The following is a 23,129-nucleotide window of genomic DNA, read 5'->3' as shown; positions in this document are numbered from 1 at the left end:
ATCCAGGGGGTGTCGGGGGTCTCTGTCCGAGTGGGGGTCTCCAGAGGGTCTCCAGGGTCTCTGTCCCGAGGGTTTCGGGGTCTCTCTCCTGGGCTCTCTGTCCTGGCGATTCTGGGGTCTCTGTCTCGGGGTCCCTGTCCCGGGAGTTTGGGGCTCTCTTTCCCGGGAGTCCCGGGGGTCCTGACCTCTCTGTCCCAAGGTCTCTGTCCCGGGGGTCTCGGGGATTTTGGGGTCTCTGTCTCGAGGGTCCCGAGGTCTCTATCCTGAGGTCTCTGTCCCGGAGTTCCCGCGGGTTTTGGGGTATCTGTCCGGGGGTCTCGGGGATTTTGGGGTATCTGTCCGGGGGTCCAGGGGATTTTGGGGTCTCGGTCCCGGGGATTTTGGGGTATCTGTCCGGGGGTCCCGGGGATGTTGGGGTCTCTGTTCCGGGGTTCCCGCGGGTTTTGGGGTCTCGGTCCCGGGGGTCCGGGGGATTTTGGGGTCTCTGTCCCGGGGTCACGGGGATTTTGGGGTATCTGTCCGGGGGTCCCGGGGGTCCCGGGGATGTTGGGGTCTCTGTCCCGGGGGTCCCGGGGGTCCCGGGCTCTCTGCGGCGGCGCTCGCAGCGCCCCCAGCGGCCGCGGGCGGGAGCGCCCCTGCGGCAGCGGCCTGCGCATAAATTATGTTCATGACGCAGCAGCCCCAAAACCCCGGGAAGAGCCAAAAATCCCCTCCCGGGACCCCCGCGGCACCGAGCCCCCCATAACCCCCCTCCCCGCCGCTCCCGCCGGGGGGCCCGGGCCCGGGCCGGGGTCCCGGGGCCGCCCCCCCGCCGCCCCCCCGCCCCTTTGTGCCGCCGCCGCCGTCGCGACCGCAGCGATCGCGGGAGCGGCGCGAGCGGAGGGGACCCCCCGGGCCCCCCCGGGGCCCCCCCGGACCCCCGACCCCCGGCTCGGTGAGTGCGGGGCCGCGGCGGGCGGGGGGCGGCGGGCCCGGCGCGGTGAATATGCAATGGCGTAATTAGCATAATTTATATATTTATGATAAAGAGCGGGGGGGGGGGCGGGGAGGGCAGAAAACGGCGGAAAACGGGGGACAGCGGGGGGGGGGACGGCGGGATTTGGGGGGAAAGGGAGGGCGGGGGAGGTTTGGGGGGGCAGAGGGGATCGGAGGGGGGCGGTGGGGCCGGGGGAAGAACTGGGGAGAACTGGGAGGAACTGGGGAGAAACGCGCAGGCACTGGGGGGGGGGGGGGGCGGGGGGGGGATTGGGGGGTGCCGGGGGGGACCTCGGCTTAGGGGGCACCCCTGGGGGAACCCCGGAATTTGGGGGGCAGAGAAGGGGATCTGGAGAGCCCCGGGACAGGGAAAGGGGGGGAATGTCCGGGGGGGGCAGGAGGATTTGGGGTGCGGGAGAGGAGACATAAGGAGGGGGGGTGGGGACAGTTTTGGGGTCCTGCCCCCGAAAGGGGGCACAGAGACCCCAGTTGTGGCAGGCGAGGGGGCAGCGGGATTTGGGGGGCAAAGGGGGGTCGGGAGAGGGGCTCGGGGGTCTGAGGGCGGAAATTGGGGGGACACGAACGCTCTGGGGGGGGGCAGAGGGAGCAGAGTGGGAGTTGGGGGGTGCCGGGGGGACCTCGCACAAGGGGGGTCCCTGAGGGCACCCCGGAATTTTGGGGGGATTCATGAAGGGGGGGATTGGAGAACTGCGGGGCAGGGAAAGGGGGTGACTGCTCTGGGGGGGGAAGGAGGAATTTTGGGGGGGCGGGGGATGGATTTTGGGGTGTAGGAGAGCAGAAGCAGTGCTGAGGGGGGCAGGACTGTTGGGATCCTGCCGGGGGGGCGAAGGGGGCAGGGGATTTGGGGGGGAACAGACAGACTGGGGGGGCTGTGGGGCAGAGGGCTTGGGGGGCGCTGTGTTTTTAGGGGAAACTGGGGGGACACCACGAGCTGGGGACACAAACGGGGGCTGAGGGGTGCCAGGGCTAAGTGGGGGCCCCCAGTTTTGGGGTCCAGGGAAGGAGGAAGAGGGGTGGAAAGCCCCAGGGCAGGAAAGGGGGGGGCAGGAGGATTTGGGGGTGCGGGCAGTGGGGTTCGGGGGGGTTCGGGGTGCAGGAGAGCTGCCCGGGGTGGGGTGGGAACAGTTTTGGGGTCCTGCCTGGGAAGGGCACAGAGACCCCGGGTGGCCACTGGGATTTGGGGGGCAAAGGCAGTTCGGGGGGGGGGGGGGGCAGGGGGGGTGAGAGAGACTTGGGGGGTCTGGGGGGGAATTTGGGGAGACACGAATGCACTGAGTGAGGGCACATGGGGGAGTGAGGATCAGGGGGTTCCAGGGGGGACTTTGGCTGAGTGGGGATCCCTGGGGGCACCCCGGGATTGGGGGGTCAGGGAGGGGCTGGAGAGCCCCGGGGCAGGGAAAGGGGGGTGAGTGCCTGGGGTGGGGGGAGCAGGAGGAATTCGGGGGTGAGTTCTGGGGTGCAGGAGAAGAGAAACAGGGCAGGGGAGCAGGACGTTCTTGGGGTCCTGTTGGGACCAGAGGGGAGGCAGTGGGGTTTGGGGGGGAAGGCAGGAAAGGGGAATTTTAGGGGGGTTTGAAGGGCAAAGGAGAGTGGAGGGGGCTCCAAGGAGATTTTGGGGTACAGTGGGGGAGCAGGGACTGTGAGGGTTTGGGGGCGACTGAGCACCCCTTAGAGGGGGTCACCGTCCCGGGGCTGCCCCCACAGCCCCCCTGAGCCCCCGTTTGGTGGTTTGGGGTGGGGGGTCCTTCCCTGGGTGCTGTGCAGGGATGGGGCCACGGGGAGTCCTCACCTTTGGGGGAGAGGAAGGGGGTGGGGCTGTGCTGTCCCGTGTCCCCCCCAAACCTCAGCACCTCCATCCGTGCCCATCTCAGGGTGACCCTGGTTCTTCAACCCCTGCACCCCACATGAACCCCCCAAAGGAACAATGGGGGTACAACACTGCCCCCCCATCCCATTATCCCATTATCCCATTATCCCATCGATCCTGTTGATCCTATTGACCCCATCCCACTGATCCCATTGATCTGATCGATCCCATTGATAGCATTGATACTATTGACCCCATCCCATGGATCCCACTGATCCCATCCCACTGATCCCATTGATCTGATCAATCTCATTGATCCCATTGATAGCATTGATACTATTGACCCCATCCCAGGGATCCCACTGATCCCATCCCATCCCACTGATCCCACTGATCTCATTCATCCCATTGATCCCATCCCATTGATCTGATCAATCCCATTGATAGCATTGATACTATTGACCCCATCCAAGGGATCCTACTGATCCCATCAATCCCATTGATCCCATCCCATCCCACTGATCCCATTGATCCCACTGACCCCATCAATCCCATTGACCCCATTGACCCGTCCCACCCCACGGGGTGCAGGCCCAGGGGGTTCCCATGTACCCCACCCCCCGTGCTGCCCCTCCAGGCTGTCCTGTGCCCTCGGGGCCACCTCAGGACAGGGGATCGATGCTCCAGGTTCTGTTTAGGGCTGGGGTGAGCTCTGCTCCCGGCCTTGGCAGGGGATTGTGATCCCGGGAATAAAAATTCCTGGGATGTCAGTGCGAGCTGATCCCAGAGCCAGGGGCTCACATTCCTCCCGGGCAGCGGGGCCAGGGCCCCCCAACACCCCCCAAATGCTGCAGGGTCCGTTTGGGATCGGGGTTCTGCCCCCAAAACCCCCGTGGGAGTGGGAAGGAAATCGGGGATTAAGGAATTCCACCCAGGCCACGTGGCCCCCGCATTTTATTTGGGAAAAACAAGGCAAAACCAGGGAAAGTTGTTCCTTTTTAATGGTGCAAAAAGGGGTTTGGAGCATCGGGGTTAAAATGCCAAACTGGCAGGAAACCTTCACTGCTTTGGGGTTTTTCCTGTTCTCCAGCAGTTTTGGGGCCCCTCCACAGGGCATTTCCTCTCTGATGGAGTGATATTGTTGTTATTATTATTACTATTATTATTACTATTATATTTAAATAATATAATTTAAAAGATTATTTATTTATAGATGTTTATTACATATTTTTATATTTTATACATTTATATATTATATAATATTATTTTATATAATATATATAAATATATTTCAATATCTATTTATATATGTTTATTATATGTATTATGTATTTATTCATTATTATCATTATTATTATTATTTAATTAATATATTCTATTTAAATAATATCAATATTATTATTCTCTGGATTTGGGGGGACAGGGTGCTGGCCACACACCCGGCTCAACAATTTTCCTAAATTATGTCAGCCCCCCCCTAAACTCCCCTTTTTCTGGGCTGCCCCTTTTGCCCAGATTTGGAAGATTTTGGGGCAATAAATGGAGTTTTCCCAGATTTTCCTTTGGAATTTGGCTGCCCCAGCCCCAAAATGGGGCATTCACATTTCCAGATGTGAACCTTGTTGGATGTGGATGGGTTTGGGGTATTTTGGGGACAGCATCTCATCCCCTGCCTCAGCTTCTCCATCTGTAAATGCCATAAAACCTTAAAGGAAATCAAATTCAGAGGGAAGGGAGAATTCTGGGGGGAATTATTCCCTCCAGGAAGGAATCCAGGATAAGAACAGGGAGGAGTTTGGGAGTCCAGAGTCTCCCCTGCTCAGGTTTAATTCACCCTTGGGCTTTCTCACCTGGGCAAACTCAGTTTTCCACCCAATTTGGATCCGTCTCTGCCTCATCAACACTTAATTAACATGGAAATTAAATCATGGAGCCTGGGAGCATCCTGAACATCCTTCTCTCACCTTTTTTCCCTCTCTCTTTATTTTTAAATATTTTTGTTATTATTTTATGCATTTCCTTGCCTTCCCTCCATCTGTTGCTCCGTGGCTGTTCCTCCCTGCTTGCCCTCGCCACCATCTGGATAAATTATTTGTTGCATTAAATGCCAAAAAATCCCCCAAAAAAGTGTGAAAAATGGAATCTGGGATAGGGAAAGGATCCTGCTCCCAAATCTGGAGCCGGATGCCTACCTGCATCCAACCTGGAACTATAAATGGCTGATTAATTGCCTCATTAATTAGTGTCTCCCCTCACCACCTTCCCTCCTGGGTTATTTGTGTCTCCTCCCACGAGCAGCAGGGAGAGAAATCCAAGGATTTTGGGGATCTTTTGCCCTGCTCAGCCTTTTGCTGCTCCACTTGAGCTGGAATAAATCCCATAAATCCCAGTTTGGCTGCTTGGCTTGGACTGGGGTGGCTGGGCGTGGATAATGGGGAGGTTCTGTGCTCCTTGTGTCCCCAGAGTCCCCAAAACCCCACACGTGCCTGAACTTCCCTGTTTCTCCTCTTTGAGTTGCCTTTTCCCAAAACTCCTGCATCCTTTGGGAGCGGGAAGGGAGGAGTTGGGGAGCAGCCAGAGCTGGGCACGGGAACAACTCCGGGGTTTGTGTCCCCCCAGGCCAAACCCAGGGACCCCAAAACTCAGAGGAGCCCAGGGAGCTGGAACCCCAAAACCCGGAGAGGCAGAACCCGGACACCCCAAAACCAGGAGAGGCGGAGCCCAGACACCCCAAAACCCGGAGAGGCAGAGCCCGGACACCCCAAAACCAGGAGAGGCAGAGCCTGGACACCCCAAAACCAGGAGAGGCAGAGCACCGAGTTCCAGAGAGCTGCACCCGGGACAGCAGAGACCCGAAACCAGAGATCCCAAAGCCCGGGAGCCCCCGGGCCCAGCAGCCACACCCAGCCCCGTGCCTGGCCAGAGCAAACCTTGGGTGAGTACCTGGGACCCCCTGGGACCCCCAGAACCCCGTGGGATTCCTTCCCTTCCTTTCTTTTTCCCATTCCCCTTTTCCCTTCCCCTTTGGGGTCCCAGTTTGGCCTCGAAGCCCCCCTGTCTGACAGGTGTGGGGAGGGGAGGGATGCTGATCCCACCTGGAACAGGTAGGAGGAGAGGCCGTCCCACCTTCTGCAGCCTCAGGTGTAGGAAGAAGCTGCCTCAGGACTTTGGGGTGTCACCCAGGGGAGCAGGAGGGGCTCCCCCAGATCCCTGGCAGCTTCCTGGGGCAGGTGAATCCCACCTGGGGGGTGAATCCAGAGCCCTCCCCCTCCGTGACTCCTGTCACCTGCTGAAGGAAGTGTCCCCAAATTTGGGCCCCCTCAGGAAGCACCAGGGACATGGGAGGGCAGCCAGGTGTCACCTGGAGATTTGGGGACTAGTTTTGGGCTCCAGAGAGGAGGTTTCACCTGGCCCATCCCTGGTTTTTAGGGTTCCAAAGGGGCTGAGAGGGGATCCCAGACAGGATCCCGCAGGTGGTGACAGCCTGTCCTTGTCCCCTCTTGCAGCATGAGGCAGGTGTGACCCTGCCCACCTGTGCCAGGTCACCATGGAGCCGTGCCCGGGGCAGCCCCAGGAGGCCCTGCTGACGGTCAACGAGCAGGTAGGGCCAGCCTGCCCCCCAAAACCGGCCTGGGGGGGCACCCCAGTGTGTGAAACACCTGCAGGGCTCACCTGGGCTTGTGCCACACCTGGGGGGCTGGAGGGGACACTGCAGGTGTGGGGTGCTGGGTCTGTTTTGGGGTGCCCTTAGTTTGGGGTGCTGTGGGTGTGGGGATGATGCAGGTGGGGGGTACCCACTGAATTTTGGGGTGCTGTAGGTTTGGGGGTACCGGCTCAATGAGTTAATACAGGCTCAGGTGGAACAGCCAGGTTTAATTAATTATTAATTAATCCCCCCCTGGGGGGAGTCTTGCCCTCTCTGATGTAACACCCGGGTCACCCCCAGTTCCCGGGGAGGGCTCAGAAATGAGTCTGGGGGCGTTTCGGGGGCTCTGAGGTTCCTGGCCCTGCTGGGACCCCCCGGCTCCCTCTGAGGGGCTGAGCCAGCTCTGCCCCACAGGAGTGGGAACGTCCCTCCCTGACCCCCAGTCACTGCCATGACCCCCGTTCCCATTGCATGGCCCCATTTACCCCTCAGGACATCAGTGACCATGTCTGAGCCCCACTGCCCTTTTAGGGCCACATTTACCCCTCAGGACCCCATTTATTCCCCCAGGATCCTCTTTCTCTCCCATCACCCCATTTACCCTTTCAGGGCCACACTCGGGAGTGGGAACGGGAATGTCCTTTGGGAACGGGAATGTCCCCACACCTCCGGGCTGGGTCTGGGGGAGTTTTGCAGTTGTGAATGGCAGGACAGGACCTGCCTGATAAAAAACCCAGTCCCAGTGGGATCAGGAGCCCAATCCCACCCCACAGGGCGGCTCCTCAGGGTCTCTCCTCCCTTGCCTGTCCCTTGTCTCCCGACCCTGTCCCCTCCTCCCCGGGCTGGGCAGGGCAGGGGGTGCAGACCAGGAACCCTGAGCATTCCCCTCGCCCCCATCAGAGCAGCCAGATCTCCCTGGGAGGGGCTGAATTTCAGTGAGGGAAGAGGGGACAGGAGGTGCCCCAGAGTCATCACAGTCTGTAAAAACAAAACCAGGAAACGATGGCAATTCCATCCCGCTCACCAGGGACCGGAAAATCGGGAGCCTGGGATCCCTCCTTTGAGTTTGCCTGGAGCGTTCTCTGGTCTGCTCAGGGATCTCCTCCTCCTCCTCCTCCTCCTCCTCCTCCTCCTCCTGGTGCCTCAGCACTGCCCTGCAGTCACAGTCAGCTCCTCACACACTCCGGGCTCTTTCCACAGCACATCCACAGCAAACTGGTTTTGTAGGGCCAGGACTGGGAGCTGCTGGGCCTGGGGTTGAATTCCCAGTCCAGTGTTGTGACACAGGCACAGACCAGGTGATGCTTTCCAGAATAAAAAGTGTTCTCTGGCATTGGAGACACTTCCATCTCCTCCCTGTCAGGATCCCTTGGATTCCCTGCACAGCTCATTGGGATCCCTTTCCCTGCTCCTCCTGAGGTAAAATAAAGTCACAAACCCTCCCAGGACACCTGGTGGGAACCAAAACACTCCCTTGGATCCAGCCCTGCCACATGTGGGCAGCTGGGGGGGCATTTTCCCATCCAGACACCCCCAAACTGTTCCTCTTGGAATATTTGGCTGGTGAGGGATCCAGGTCACCTCAGGGAGGTCCCTGTGCCTTTTCCCTGGAATTTCAGGCCCTGGGTGATGGGACAGCCCCATGTCTGAGACCCATCAGGTGTGAGCTCTGCAGACATCCCTGGCTGGGATAACCCAACATGTCCTGGAGAAAAGCTCTGAGTTGGGGTGATCCAACATGTCCTGGATAACAGTTCCCAGCTCCAAGATATTCCAGGTTTCTGTGGACTCAGCTCACCTTCTGCTGCCAAAAAAGTGGGATAAATCAAACTCTAACACTATTTTTAGTCCTAGAAAACAGCACTGCTTTATTCGCTCCCCAAACTCACCCCACCACACCTTCCACAGCTTTTCACTATTTCTACATTTTAGCAAACAAATAATTGGCTGTAAATTACAGAATTGTCATTAATTAGCAGTTTATCCTCTGCTGGTTATTGATTTCTCTTCTCATGCTGCTTAGTCCCCATTTGCAGTCTCATAATTGTCCTTTTCCCAGGAAAAGTTCAGTTCAGTTGTGGACTGTCTGTGTCTCTTCTTTATCTCTGGGTTCTGCAGAATGTCCTTGTGCTCTGTAAATCCTGCATTCCTCAGGCCAGTTCCAGCAAAAACATCTCCCTCTCCCAGCCTTTGTTTGTTGAAAAGTATCAAGGTTGGTTCAGCAAAACTCCAAAGTTTCAGCGATTTTCCCAGACTGGGCTCCCAAAATAGCAGCTCATGGCAAACCTTGCTGAGTGCTGCAGTGGAACGTGGCACTGCTCGTGATTAATAAAAGCCATTAATTAGAAAAGTTAATTAAAACAATTAATTAGGGAAGTTGCCAACACAGAGGCAGAGTTTGTAAATGGTTTAGGAAGGGCTGGGTGGGAGCTGGGAAGAGATTTCCTTGTGTTTGTTCCCTTTGCAGCCCTGTCTCTCCTCCTGCTCTGGGATGGGCCCTTGGGACATTTTCTTGTGTTTTGGCAAAATTATTTCATTCCCTTGTTCATATCTCTGAAAAATTCAGTCAAATCATCAGAAATCTAAAGCCTTCCAAAGCAAAACTGATACAAATTCCTTCAATTGGATGATTCTAAATAATCATTAATGCTTGTACCAACTCCCAGGCTTAACTTGGTTCAATTCCCTGATTTTCAATTAGTTGAGACAAATTTGTACATAAGGTACATTTAACATAAGAGAAAAATAAAAGCTTTTCCCACACCATTCTTTTTTTTTTCAGTATAAAAAAAGAAAAAATCAAACTGACAGCACATAAAATAGTCTGGTTTAGATAATCCCAGTAATACTGAGTTGCCCAACAAGTTGTTCACAATAGAAACAAATCAACAGTTATTACTAAATTGATAATGATAATACAGGTGGTTATTTTGGGGACAGTTAAAAGTTTAATTGGTCCCCCACAGCTCAATCAGGTCCTATAAATAGGGAAAATTCAGCCCAGATATCAAAAAGCAGGAAAAGTCCATCAGGTGTTGATTCAGTTCCCAGCTCCTTTTCTCCTCTGGCAGCTCCAGGGAGAAACTCTGGCACTGCTGAGTGACCACCCCAAATCCTGGGGAATCCCCAAATCCTGGGGAATCCCCAAATCCTGGGGGAATCTGGGAGCCTTCCCTGTGAACCCAGTGCCCTCCCCACTGGGGACTGGTCAAACTGGGCAGCCCAGGCTCCTGGTGGGGGTTGGAAGGGAGGTGTGGGAGCACCCCCAGTGTTCAAGGACCTTGTGGAAATCTCGTCCTTTCACTCCAGCCATTCTGATTTTCCCTTTTCCTGCTGCTCTGAGGGCACAGACCCCCTGTGCCAGGTTTGTGTCCTGCAGGAATTGCAATTCCACCTCCCTGGGGGGTCAGGAATGGTCAGAGCCCAGCTCAGAGCAGGGGGAGAAAAATGAGCATTGGTCACAGGGGACAGTGAGCACTGAGTGACCCTCGGGGCTGGCACCCTCAGTGACAGTGACCACCACGGGCCCTCCCTGGGGACAGCTGGGCTTGGGCTCCGGGGAAACCTCACAGCAGCTCTGGGTCACACCAGGACCCCCAAGAGCAGCCCTGGACCTCAGTGAGCACTGCAGCCCACCCAGGAGACCCCCACTGCCCACAGGATTTGTGCTGGGTTTAGAGGAGAGCTGGATTTGTGCTGGGTTCAGGGAAGAGCTGGATTATTCTGGGTTTAGGGAAGAGCTGGATTTGCTCTGGGCCTGGCAGAGAACCCCGATTCTCAGGAGGTTCAGGGGCGGGTAATGGTGAAGCACAGATAGGACTCTGAATAATTAAAGTTAATTAAAGTTAAAAGTGGTGTGTGTTGTGGTGTTGTGTGTATTGACAGCACCGGGCACACGGGGAGTCACATCCCAGAGACAAAGTGTGCAAAATTCACAGAGCTCCTGCTCTCCATTTATTCCCAAAAATCTCACATACCCATAGAATTCCCCAACACCCCACACATATGCATTACCCAACCCTGCCCTCCCTACTTTGGATTAAAATGAGCCCAAATTCCTTCCACACTTGTGCAGTCATTGCCCAGAATGGGTCAGTGGTCTCCTGAGATGAAGGCAGGGAGTCTTCCTCACGTTAAACTTTTCACCTTTGCCTTGTTGCCAGGCTCTCTGGTCCCTGGCCATAGTCCAGCTCCCCAGCCTGGTTTTGGGGGCCCAGGTGCAGTTATGGTTTCTTCACCTTTACAATGCCCCATCCTCCCATCCTGCTTCTACAAATACAACAAAGTCAAGCAAATGACATATTGTCTTAGCTCTAATGAGCTCCATCTGCTAATAATTAACCCTTCTGCTCTGGTTCTATTCTTCTTGCTAAACTCTTAATCAATATCTATTGCTTCTGTCCTTCTAGCTAAACCTTTAACCCTTTTAATTCTTCCAGACCCTTGAGTCAATGAACCCTCTGAAGGTCGGGGTTTTTTTCCCCATTAACCCTCCCTGGGTTGATGCTGGGTTTTCTCAGGGAGAAAACCTCCCAGAGATCTGAGGCACCCCAAAAAACCTCAGTGGGTCTGGGCACCCCAGAAAACCTCAGTGGGTCTGGGACACCCCAGAAAACCTCCCGGAGGTCTGGGCACCCCAAAAGACCTCAGTGGGTCTGGGGCACCCCAAAAGACCTCCGTGGGTCTGGTTGTGCCCAGGTCACAGCGAGAGGAGAGGAATTGGAGCAGGGCAGATCAGGCTCCTCCCCAGCTGCCAGGACCTTCTGCTGGAGATTTCTGTCACTTCCCCTTGTCCAGAGTTCTGGCTGCTGTTATCCCATGGGAAAACCTCTGGATTCCCTGAGTGATCCTGTCCCTGGCACCCATAAAATATTCCAACCAGCCCTGGATGAAGAGTAACCCAGGGTGTTGTTAATGGAACCCTTGGGGTGAATTAGAATGAAATGACACTGAATGATCTGGATTTATAAATATATTAATATATAAATATATAAATAAAAATATATTTATACATATATTAATACGTTAATATATTAATATATAAATACAAACGTATATAGGATGTGGTTTAGAACGACTTTGTTGCAATGGGGAACAGATTTGGAGCTGCTTGGGTTGTTCTCATCTACAGTGATACGGAAACAGAAACAGTAACACGAGAAAATGGAAGGAAGGAAGGGAGGAAGGGAGGAAGGAAGGGAGGAAGGAAGGGAGGAAGGAAGGGAGGAAGGAAGGAAGGAAGGAAGGAAGGAAGGAAGGAAGGAAGGAAGGAAGGAAGGAAGGAAGGAAGGAAGGAAGGAAGGAAGGAAGGAAGGAAGGAAGGAAGGAAGGAAGGAAGGAAGGAATTGTGCCTTGCTTGAAGGGGAAACACAAAGTTCAGGGGCTCAGGTGAACACCCAGGAACCGCCTGGGGGGAGTTTTGCCCTCTCTGATGTAACACCCGGGTCACCCCCAGTTCCCGGGGAGGGCTCAGAAATGAGTCTGGGGGCGTTTCGGGGGCTCTGAGGTTCCTGGCCCTGCTGGGACCCCCCGGCTCCCTCTGAGGGGCTGAGCCAGCTCTGCCCCACAGGAGTGGGAACGTCCCTCCCTGAACCCCAGTCACTGCCATGACCCCCGTTCCCATTGCATGGCCCCATTTACCCCTCAGGACATCAGTGACCATTTCTGAGCCCCACTGCCCTTTTAGGGCCACATTTACCCCTCAGGACCCCATTTATTCCCCCAGGATCCTCTTTCTCTCCCATCACCCCATTTACCCTTTCAGGGCCACACTCGGGAGTGGGAACGGGAATGTCCTTTGGGAACGGGAATGTCCCCACACCTCCGGGCTGGGTCTGGGGCTGTGCTGTGAAAGGCAGGTCCTGCCTGGAGCGAAGCAGTGTCCGGAGGATGAGGAGCCGATCCCGCCCCCGCAGGGCTGCTCCTGCCGGCCTTGGCCTTCCCTGGCTCCAGCCCCTCCCGATCCTCCCGGGCCGGCTCCGACCATGGCAGCGGGGTTCGGGTCCCTGAGCGTGAGGGTCCCGGTCCCTGCCCGGGCCCTGCAGGTCCGGGGGAGCGGCTCTGGGTGCTCGGGCTTCGGGGGCGCTGGTTCTGTTTAGGGGTGCTGTAGGGTTGGGGGTTCTGTAGGTTTGTGGAGTTCTGTAGGGTTGGGAGTGCTGGTTCTGTTTAGGGGTGCTGTGGGGTTGGGGTTTTGTAGGTTTGTGGGTGCCGGCTCTGTTTCGGGGTGCTGGCTCTGTTTAGGGGTTCTGTAGGGTTGGGGTTTTGTAGGGTTAGGGGTGCCGGCTCTGTTTGGGGGAGCTGGTTCTGTTCAGGGGGTGCTGCAGCTCTGAAGGTTTTGCTGTAGGTTTGGGGGTGCCGATTCTGTTTGGGGGTGCTGCTTCTATTTAGGGGTGCTGTAGGTTTGGGGGTTCTCTAGGGCTGGGTGTCCCGGCTCTGTTTGTGGCTGCTGTAGGTTTGGGGGTGCTGTAAATTTGGGGGTGCTGCGATCGCTGGCAGTGTTTCACCTGCCCAGGCTCTGACGCAGGGGTCAGGGGGTGTTGGGAGGCTGGAACTCCCCCACCCGCCCCTCCCTCCTCCAGGGTCCAGGTGGGCTCTGCACCCCAAAACAGGCCCCGAGAGGCGGGGGGAGCCCCTAGGGGACACGGGGTGACGTCCCTGGAGCTGATTTTGGGGTCCGTTTGCAGGTTATTGTCATGTCCAGCCATGAGACCATCCGGGTGCTGGAGGTGGGGGTGGATGGGGACCCCAAAACGGCCGGGGAGGGAGCGGGGGGGTCCCCGGCACAGGGGGGGCCCCCAGGCGTGGAGGACGCTCCCTCCAGCACCCCGAGCTCGTCCGGCGGGGAGGTGGCAGGTGAGAGACCCCCCACCCTTCCCGGGACCCTTCCCGGGACCCTTCCCCCTGTCTCCCCCCCGGTCTCCCCTTCCCGGGACCCTTCCCGGGACCCTTCCCCCTGTCTCCCCCCGGGCCTCTCCTTGCTCAGACCGTTCCCCTCTGTGTTCCGGGTCTCTCCTTCCCGGGATGGTTCCCGGACGTTCCTCCCGGGTCTCTCACTCCCGGGACCCTTCCTCCTGTGCCCCCCGGGTCTCTCCGTGCCGGGACCGTCCCCAGGTCACCCCCGGGAGCCCAGGCCGTGTCTGGGTTGTGTCTCCTGGGCTGCCCCTCGGTCCTGCTGCAGGTCCATCCCCGCCCCTCCCTGGGAACTCACGTGTTGGGGAGATCCCGCTTTGTTCCTCACTGGTTTCTGGCCAGCGCCCCAAATCCTCCCCCAGGTGCGTCCCAAATGCACCTGCACGCTCACCTGTCACCTGTCCCCTCCTCTCTCCTGCCAGGGGGAGGAGGAGGCCCCATCTGGGGGGCGGTGGGTGGTCACTGGTCACACTGGTCACTGCCCCTCCCCGGGACTGACCCCACCTGAGGACACCTGTGGGAGGGTGTTCACTGCCTGGGTGTGCAGAATTTGGGTGCCTCCCCCTCACCCCCACCTGTTTCTTCCCCAGGTAAAGCCAAAGCAGAGTCGCCCACCCCCGTCCCCTCGAGCCACGCCCCGAGCCAGCCCGGCGTGACCCACCTGGCCGTGCAGGCCACACCACAGGTAACTGTCCCCTGGGGCTGGGGGGCGCGGGGGGGCCCCGGGGGAGGTGGCCAGGTAAGGGGACCCCCTCTTTGTCCCCCCACACAGAGGGGTCTCCACAGACCTGGGGGGGAGGAAAGGAAGGCCCCGGGTGCCCCTTGTCTCCCTATGGAGAAGGGGTTCCGTGTGAGAGGGGACCCCAAAGTCAAGGGGAGCCCCTCCCTGCCCCCCATGCCCCCCACAGCGGGGTCAGCAGTAAGGGGGGGACCCCCTTTGTACCCTCCAGAGAGGCCCCTCAGTGCCCCCCACCTAACAGAGCTCCCCCCATCTCCCCACGGAGAGGGGTTCACAGCTAAGGGGGGCTCCCCCTTTTCCGTCCCCCCCCAAAAGGTTCACCGGGGAGCCCCCCCTCGATGCCCCCTCCCCCAGGGGGGCTCCCCCTTTGCCCCCCACCCCCAGAGGGATTCACCGGGGAGCTCCCCCTTTGCCCCCTCCCCCAGAGGGGTGTCCCAGGCCGGGCGGGGGGGCCCCGTGGGGGTTTCCCTGATGCTGAGCAGGGCGTTGATTTGTGTTTCTCTTTCAAATCTCATTTATCTCCGCAGGTGTTGGCTCAGGAAAGCTTAGCCACAGGTGTGACAGGAGTAATGGTTCCGGCAGGGACAGTTACTCAACCTCTTCTTATCCCCATCAGTATTGCAGGTCAGGTGACAGGCCAGCAGGCGCTGGCCCTGGTGACAATTCCCACAGCAACGCTCGCCGCGCTCCCGGGACTGACGCCGGCGGCACCTGCGGGGGCGATTTTCAAACCGCCCGTAGCCAATCTCACAGGTAACCGCAGGTAACGCGCGGGGCCGGACACCTGGCAGCGGGACCGGGCTCACACCCGGGAGCTGCAGTGGAAAAGGGGAGATTTGGGGCTCCAGGTTTGGCACCTGGAGTAGATTTGAGGCTCCAGATGCGGTACCTGGTGTAGATTTGGGGTTCCAGGTGTGGCGCCTGGTGTAGATTTGGAGCTCCAGATGCAGTACCTGGTGTAAATTTGGGGCTCCAGGTGTGGCTACAGGAGGGGTCTGAAATGGGCTTGAATTTGGGGGACTTGAGTACGAAAGGTGTAGGTTTGGGACTCCAGGTGTGGTACCTGGTGTAGATTTGAGGCTCCACATGCAATGTGTGGTGAAGATTTGGGCCTCCAGGTGTGGAATCTGGTGTAGCTCTGGGGCTTCAGGTGTGGTACCAGGTACAGATTTGGGGCTCCAGGTGTGGCACCTGGTGTAGATTTGGGGGTCCAGGTGTGGCACCTGGTGTAGATTTGGGGTACCTGGCTGCAGCAGGGGAGGCTGGGGCTCCCTTTGCCCCCTCCCCAATTCATCCTCAGCCCAAATCCCAAATGGGCTTCAAGGTGAGGGCTTCAGGTGCAGATTTAGGGGTTTCAGTGTAAAAGGTGCAGATTTAGGGGGTTTCAGTATAAAAGGTGCAGATTTAGGGTGTTTCAGTGTAAAAGGTGCAGATTTAGGGGGTTTCAGTGTAAAAGGTGCAGATTTAAGGGGTTTCAGCATAAAAGGTGCAGATTTAGGGGGTTTCAGTGTAAAAGGTGCAGATTTAAGGGGTTTCAGCATAAAAGGTGCAGATTTAGGGGGTTTCAGTGTAAAAGGTGCAGATTTGGGATTGCAGGTGCAGCTCCTGCTGCAGGAGAGTTCTGAAATGGGCTTGGATTTGGGAGATCTGAGACTAAAAGGTGCAAATTTGGAGCTCCAGATGTGGTACCTGGCTGGAACAGGTGACCTTGGGGCTCTGTTTTTCCCCTCCTTAGTTCATCCTCCCCCAGCTCAGCCCCAGTCCAGGTTCTGTTCACCTGCAGGGGTCTGAATGGGGCTTGAATTTGGGGAATTGGAGTATGAAAGGTGTAGATCTGGGGCTCCAGGTATGGTACCTGGAGTATATTTGAGGCTCCAGGTGTGGCATCAGGTGCAGATTTGGGGCTCCAGGTGCAGATTTGGGGCTCCAAGGGTGGCTCCAGGTGCAGATTTGAGGCTCCAGGGGTGGCACCAGGTGCAGATCTGTGGCTCCAGGTGTAAATTTGAGGCTCCAGGTGCAGATTTGAGGCTCCAGGGGTGGCTCCAGGTGCAGATTTGAGGCTCAAGGGGTGGCACCAGACGCAGATTTGGGGCTCCAGGTGCGACACCCCTGCAGCAGGCGAGGGGGGAGACCTGCAGGTGGGAAGAGGGGGATGGACCCCAACTCGAGGGGGCTCTTACGGACCGTGCACCTGTGCCAGATGTGTCCGGGGGGGTTTGGGTTCCCCCAGAGTCCCCTGCTCTGAGCGGCAGCATCACCTGGTTTAGGTGAGACCCCGGCCCCGGTGAGGGCGGGGCCGGGCGGGGCGGGGGAGGGACCAGGGGCGCGGTGTCGCGGTGTCGCGGTGCCACCACCCCACTGACGGTGTCTCCGTCTCTCCGCAGCCGCCGCCGTGCTCAGCCCGGCCATCCCGGCCATCCCGGCGGTCCCGGCGCCGCGGCCGCCCCCGCCGCCCCCGGGGCAGCCCCCGCTGCTGCCCCAGCCCCCCCCGGCGCCCACCCCCCCAAAGGACCCCCCGATGGCCGTGCAGCCCCCGATGGCCGTGCAGCCCCAGATCACCGGACTGGCCTTTAACCCCGGCATAGTAAGGATTGATCCCGCCTCGTCCCGGGAACTCCTGGGCGTCCCTGCCTCAGTTTCCCCCGGCAGGATCCCGGTCTGTGTTCCCTGGCAGGACCCAGCCTCAGTTTCCTTGGGCACAGTCCCTGCCTCAGTTTCCCCAGGGCAGGATCCCAGTTTCTGTTTTCCCTGGCAGGACCCAGCCTCAGTTTCCCCAGGCAACATTCCATCTTCAGTTTCCCCGTGCAGGATCCCAGCCTGTTTTTACGAGCAAGATCCTGGCCTCAGTTTCCCCAGGGCAGGATCCTGGTTTCAGTTTTTCTGTACAGGATCCCACTCTCAGTTTCCTTGTGCACAATTCCTGCCTCAGTTTCCCCAGACAGCACTCCATCTTCAGTTTCCCTGTGCACAATCCTGGCCTGTTTTTACGTGCGTGATCCTGGCCTCAGTTTCCCCAGACACAATCCCAGCCTCAGTTTTGTGGGACAGGATCCCAGCCTCAGTTTCCCCAGGCAGGATCCTGGTTTCAGTTTCCCCAGGCAGGATCCTGGTTTCAGTTTTCCCTGGCAGGACCCAGCCTCAGTTTCCCCATCCCAACAGGCTGCAGCTCCCAGGGGATGGGTCGATGGATTTAGGGACCCCCAGGGACTGCAGTGGCCGCTGGGAAGGGGGGGACGATCGGGGGGTCCCGGTGGCCCCCGCTGCCCCAGCTCTGACCCCGTTTCCGTCCCACAGCTCACGGCGGCTCTGGGGGTGCAGCCGCAGATCCTGGGGACCCTCAGTGCCCCCCCCGTGATCTCCAACCCCCTCCCCAGCGTCCAGGGGATCCCGGGGCAGCTCCTGACCAACACCCAGGGCCAGGTACCGCGGGGGGTCCCCTGTCCCCCGCCCAGGGTTGTGTCACCTGGGGAGGGGTCCCGGCTGCTCCCGGTGTTGTGTGTCCCCCTCCCCCCCCCCAGGGTGGGTGTTTTCGGGTCCCCCAGCGCTGTGTCCTCCCTCCCCCCAGGTCATCGGGACCCTGCCCTGGGTCGTGGCCCCCCCCGGGGTGGCCGCGGCCGCCCCCGCGCCAGCCCCGCCCAGCCTGCAGGTGACACCGGTGACACCGCAGCTGCTGCTCAACGCGCAGGGCCAGGTCATCGCCACGCTGGCCACGGGGGCCACGCTGGCCACGGGCACCACACTGACCACGGGGGCCACGCTGGCCACTGCCCCCCCCGCAGCGGCCCCCAGCAAGAAAAACGGGCCTGCCGAGCCCCCCATCAAAAACGAGGTGAGCCCACCCCCCTGAGCCCCCCCAGGTCACCCTGAGCCCCCACCAAGAGCAAGGGGAGCCTCTGCACCCTGAGACCCCCAAGTTCCCCCCCACCAGCGAGGTGGGTCAGGGCTGGAGGGCCATGTGGAGGGGGGGGCAACGTCTCCAGCCAAGGGGCTTTGGGAGCAGGGCAACGCCTTTGGGACCCTCCCATGTGCCTTTGGGACCCCCCGTGAGCCTTTGGGACCTTCCCATGTGCCTTTGGGACCCTCCCATGTGCTTTGAGACCCCCCGAGTGCCTTTGGGACCCCCCTATGTGCCTTTGGGAACCCCCCCGTGTGCCTTCAGGATCCAGCCACACGGCCTTGGGGGGATAGAAGCACCTTTAGGACATGGCCAGGTGGCTTTGGGACACCACAGCCATTCCTGGGACCCAGCCCCATTGTTCTGGGGACATCTGGGACCTGGCCATGTTTTAGGGGGACACTCCTGTGACCCAGCTGTGTGGCTTTGGGAACCCGTGAGCACATTTGGGCTGTGGCCATGTGGCTCTGGCACCCAGACAGGTGGATTGAGGAGCCCATGAGCACCCTGGGGACACACACCCTGGCTGTGTGGCTTTGGGACCCCAGGAGCACTCCCAGGCCAGGCCCCCTCCTGCCCCAGCGCTGTCCCATGGTCACCCCATCCCCCTCGGGGTGTCACCAGCTCTCCCAGTGGGACCCGTGGAGGGTGGAGCTGCCACTCCCCCCCCAGGTCACCCTCGGGTCCCCCCAGGCCCCCAGGTCACCCCCGGGTCCCCCCCAGGTCCAGCCCATCCAGCCGGCCCCGGCCGGGGTGGGGACAAGCCCCGTGGCCAAGGTGTCGCCGTCCCCGGTGCCCATCACCTGCTCTGAGACCCCCACCGTGAGCCAGCTGGTGTCCAGTGAGTCACTGGGAGCACTGGGAGAGGGATTATGGGGGCTGGGATGGCTGGGGCAGGGATAATGGTCTGTGGGGTCCATGGGAATTGTGGGATCCACTGGGAAGGGGAATGGCACGAACTGGGATGCTGTGGGAGGAGGGACAGTGGGGTCTGGGACCCCTGGGAAGAGGGATAACAGAGACTGGGGTTCCCTGGTAATAATGGGGTCTGGGAAGTGTTGGGAAGAGATACCAGAGTCTGGGATCCCTGGGAAGAGAAATAACAAAGTCTGGGATCCCTGGGATGAGAGAGAAGAGGGACTGTGAGAAAAGGGATAATGGGGATCCAGAATCCATGGGAATAGGGATAATGGGAACTGGGAAGAGAGATAATGGGAAATGGGAAGAAGGATAACGGGGCCTGAGGTCTTCTGGGATTAACAGTGCCAGGGAACCCCTGGGAGGAGGGAACTCTGTGTCTGGGGTCTTTGGGAAAAGGGGTAACAGGGTCTGGGATGGCTGGGAGGGGAAATCAGGGGCTGGGGTCCCTGGGCACAGGGATAATGGGGTTCACAGCCCCTCCCCGTGCCCCCCCCAGAGCCCCCTGCACCGCCCAGCACGGAGGAGGATGGGATCAACCTGGAGGAAATCCGGGAATTTGCCAAGAACTTCAAACTGCGGCGCCTCTCGCTGGGGCTCACCCAGACCCAGGTGGGGCAAGCCCTGACGGCCACCGAGGGCCCTGCCTACAGCCAGTCTGCCATCTGCAGGTAATGTCACCTGTGGGGACAGGAACAGGGCCATCTGCAGGTAACGTCACCTGTGGGGACAGGGCCAGGGCCATCTGCAGGTAATGTCACCTGTGGGGACAGGAACAGGGACAGGGCCACTGCAGGTAATGTTACCTGTGGGGACAGGGACAGGGCCACCTGCAGGTAATGTCACCTGTGGGGACAGGGACGGGGCCACTGCAGGTAATGTCACCTGTGGGGACAGGTGTGGGGACAATGCCACCTGCAGGTAAACACTGTGGGGATAGGACAGGTACATCTGCCAGGTAGAGGGAGAAACAGGGATAGGAGAGGGGCAGGGCCATCTGCAGGTAAGGGGACATGTACAGTGACAGGGGCCAGGTATGAGGCAGGCCCCAGGGCGGGTACAGGAGGAGGAAAGGGGAAGGAAAAGATGGAAAATTGGGGGAAATGAGGATTGGAGCAAGGGAGGAAAACAGGAGGAAAGGAAGGAAGTTGGAGAGGAGGAAAATTGTGGGGAAGGAGGAAAAGCAGAGAATGGGAAGAAAGTGGGGAAAAAGAAAGTTGGGGAAAGGAAGGAGAGGTGGAGGAAGGAGGAGCTGGAGAAAAAGGAAAATGGGCAGAAGAGGAAAATGGGGCGTGCTGCTTTGAAAGCAAAACCAGTGAGAGACTCCAAGTCAGAAATACAGTTTAATAGGAAAAAAGAGAAAAAATCAAATACATGCAATAGTACAAAAGAAAAACCACTGGCAGAGTGAGAACACAGCGTGGCACTGCACTGGTTAGGGTGGTGGCAGCAGTCCAGGTGAGGTGCTCCTGTTGAAGCAGTGATCCTGTAGAAAGGTCTGGTGGCTCTTGTCCTCTGGAACCCAGTGGGTAAGGGGTTGGTGTTCCAAATCTCAGTTTTTATCTGGGTAGGAAATTCTTGGCTCCTGCCCTGGCTGGAGCATCTCCAATGGGATGATGGAATTTGATCAGCCCTGCCCTGGGACTGCATGGCCATGAACAGGAGAGATCTCCTGGAGGGAGGATGGGCTGTGGGCAAGATAAAGAACACTGCAACACCTGATTTTAACACCTGGCCCATCAACAGCAGATATTCCCCATAGAGATCAGGATCACTGCCCCAGCTGGTTTAAACAGCTGGTGATAAAATCCAAACTTTGGGCACATCGTTACAGAGTAACCCAGGACATGGGGCAAGGGAGAAACTGTGAGAAAAGGAAAAGGGGCCGAAGGAGGGTGTTGAGTGCTGCTCCCCCCTCACTGTCACACCCCCAGTGCCAGCCTGCAGTCCCCCTGTCGCCCACCCCTGAGGGTCTCCCGTGTCCCCCATATCCTCTCAGATTTGAGAAGCCGGACATCATCCCCAAGACATCCCCACCCAGTGTCCCCTGAGCGTCCCTTGAGTGTTCCCTGAGTGTCCCCATGTCCCCGCAGGTTTGAGAAGCTGGACATCCCCCCTGAATGTCCCTTGTGTCCCCTCTGAGTGTCCCCTGAGTGTCCCCATGTCCCCGCAGGTTCAACAAGCTGGACATCCCCCCTGAGTGTCCCCTGTGTTCCCTTTGAGTGTCCCCTGTGTGTCCCCATAACCCCCTGTCTCCGCAGGTTCAAGAAGCTGGGCATCCCCCTCGAGTGTCCCCCCGAGTGTCCCCTGTGTCCCTGAGTGTCCCGTGTCCCCCAGAGTGTCCCCCTGAGTGTCCCCATGTCCCCGCAGGTTCGAGAAGTTGGACATCACGCCCAAGAGCGCGCAGAAGCTGAAGCCGGTGCTGGAGAAGTGGCTGCGGGAGGCGGAGCAGCGGCAGCGCGAGGGGCAGCAGCACCTGCTGGAGTTCGTGGGGGGCGAGCCGGGCAAGAAGCGCAAGCGCCGCACGTCCTTCACCCCGCAGGCGCTGGAGGCGCTGAACGCGCACTTCGAGCGCAACGCGCTGCCCACGGGCGCGGAGATCACGCGCATCGCGCAGGAGCTGCGCTACGAGCGAGAGGTCGTGCGCGTCTGGTTCTGCAACCGCCGCCAGACCCTCAAGAACACGAGCAAGCTGAACGTCTTCCATGTGCCCTGAGCCCCGTGCCCTGAGCCCCGTGCCGCCCCCGGCCTCTGCCAGCAGCGCTTGGCTGCTTCTGTCCCTCGGCCACCACGCCCGTACCTGTGTCCACACTCGTACCTGTGTCCGGGCCCTCACCTGTGTCCACTCTCTGTCCCTCAGTGACTCCCACATGCCCTAAACTGGGAGCACTGGGAGCTCCCCCTGTTTCCCCCCAACCTCCTGCCAGCAGCACTATGGCCACTGGTTTTGTCTCTCTGCCACCTGTTACCTGCACCACCACACCTGGACCTGCGCCCACCACACCCAGACCTGTGTCCACCACACCTGTACCCGTGTCTGACATTCAACGTCTTCCACACGATCTGAACTGGGAGCACTGGGAACATCCCAGTTCCCAGTCACAGTCCCCCCTGACCACCTGCCATCAGCACTTTGGCCATTGATTTTGTCCTTTGGCCACCCCTTTGTCCCTCCAGCCCCATCCCTGTGCCCACCCCCGCTGTGCCCTTCAGTGCACTGAACTGGGAGCGCTGGGAATCCCCTCGGTGTCCCACCAGTCACAGCCCCTTGATCTCCAGCCATCAGCACTTTGGCCACTCTTGGGTTTTGTCCCTTTGGCCATGGGTTTTGTCCCTCTGCCCTGTGCCCACCTGTGGCTGTGTGTGTCCTCCCGTTCTCTCCTCATCACACGACCCGAGGGTGTTGATGTCACCTCCCCCACCTGTGACACGTGGTGACAGGACCCCCCCCCCCCGAGTGTCACCCACCCAAAATGAGTGATTTCCATTTTTTTCTGGTTTTTGCCCTTTTTCCTGTGTTCCTGAGGTGATGTCATGGCTCACCAGGGGTGACGCCAAATTTATGTCACCCCCACGCTGGTTTTGCAGGTTCCCCACCTCGTGAGGGGCTACTGGGGGTGATCTCCCATCCTGGGGACGTCCCGTGGGTGGATTTTGGGGACATCACCTCCAGGTATGGGGGGCGTGAACCCCAAAACAGAGGCAGCGCCCCTTCCCCACCTCTCCCTGCCCTGGCCCTGGGGGCTCCAGCCCCTCCGGGGAGCGATGGCAGCGAGAGATTTGGGGGGGACAGGGGACACCGGGGCGCCCGCTGGGACCGCGGCAGACTGATGCACTTGATGTAGTGGTGTGAAATAAACAGTATTTTTCTTTTTTCTTTTCCTTTCTCCTTTTTACAAGATTTGTGGGGGGCGGAGGAGCGGGGCCGGGGGTCCTTCCTCCTCCTCAGCCCTCCCGGCTGAGGCGGGCTCAGCTCAGGCGGCGGGAGCGGGACGCGAACCCGCGGTTCCGAGGGAGGCGCCGCACGGAGCCGAGCGCCGCCGCAGCCACGCCCGCCAGCCAATCTCCGAGCAGTCTGCCCGGCTCAGAGCTTTCTATTGGTTACTCGGGCTGCCCGTCAAGCGGCACGGCCCGATCCCATTGGCTGGTCGCGCTGGAGGGGCGGGGCTTCCCTCCTGGCGGCGGGGGCGGAACCGCCGCCTCCATCTTGGCGGAGCGG

General features: G+C 58.9%; 1 protein-coding gene across 2 annotated transcripts; it reads left to right on the top strand.

The window, feature by feature from the left end:
* Positions 1-659: 659 nt before the first annotated feature.
* Positions 660-22,787, top strand: POU6F1 (POU class 6 homeobox 1). Of its 2 annotated transcripts, none has more exons than XM_088180910.1 (12): positions 660-934; positions 5,423-5,738; positions 6,310-6,404; positions 13,133-13,301; positions 13,949-14,043; positions 14,625-14,850; positions 16,482-16,681; positions 17,392-17,517; positions 17,663-17,926; positions 18,716-18,833; positions 19,410-19,581; positions 21,281-22,787. In XM_088180910.1, the coding sequence occupies exons 3-12, from the start codon at positions 6,351-6,353 to the stop codon at positions 21,624-21,626; spliced, it is 1,770 nt and encodes a 589-aa protein (XP_088037036.1). In that variant the 5' UTR covers positions 660-934; positions 5,423-5,738; positions 6,310-6,350; the 3' UTR covers positions 21,627-22,787. The 2 variants fall into 2 exon arrangements, with proteins under 2 accessions (XP_088037036.1, XP_088037035.1); XM_088180909.1 differs by lacking the exon at positions 660-934 and adding an exon at positions 2,424-2,926.
* The last annotated feature ends 342 nt before the right edge of the window (positions 22,788-23,129 follow it).

Source organism: Sturnus vulgaris, chromosome 30, assembly GCF_052056855.1.
Source record: "Sturnus vulgaris isolate bStuVul1 chromosome 30, bStuVul1.hap1, whole genome shotgun sequence".
Taxonomy (NCBI): Eukaryota; Metazoa; Chordata; class Aves; order Passeriformes; family Sturnidae; genus Sturnus; species Sturnus vulgaris.
Note: the sequence above shows the minus strand (reverse complement) of the source record. Positions and strands in the feature narration are given on the sequence as shown.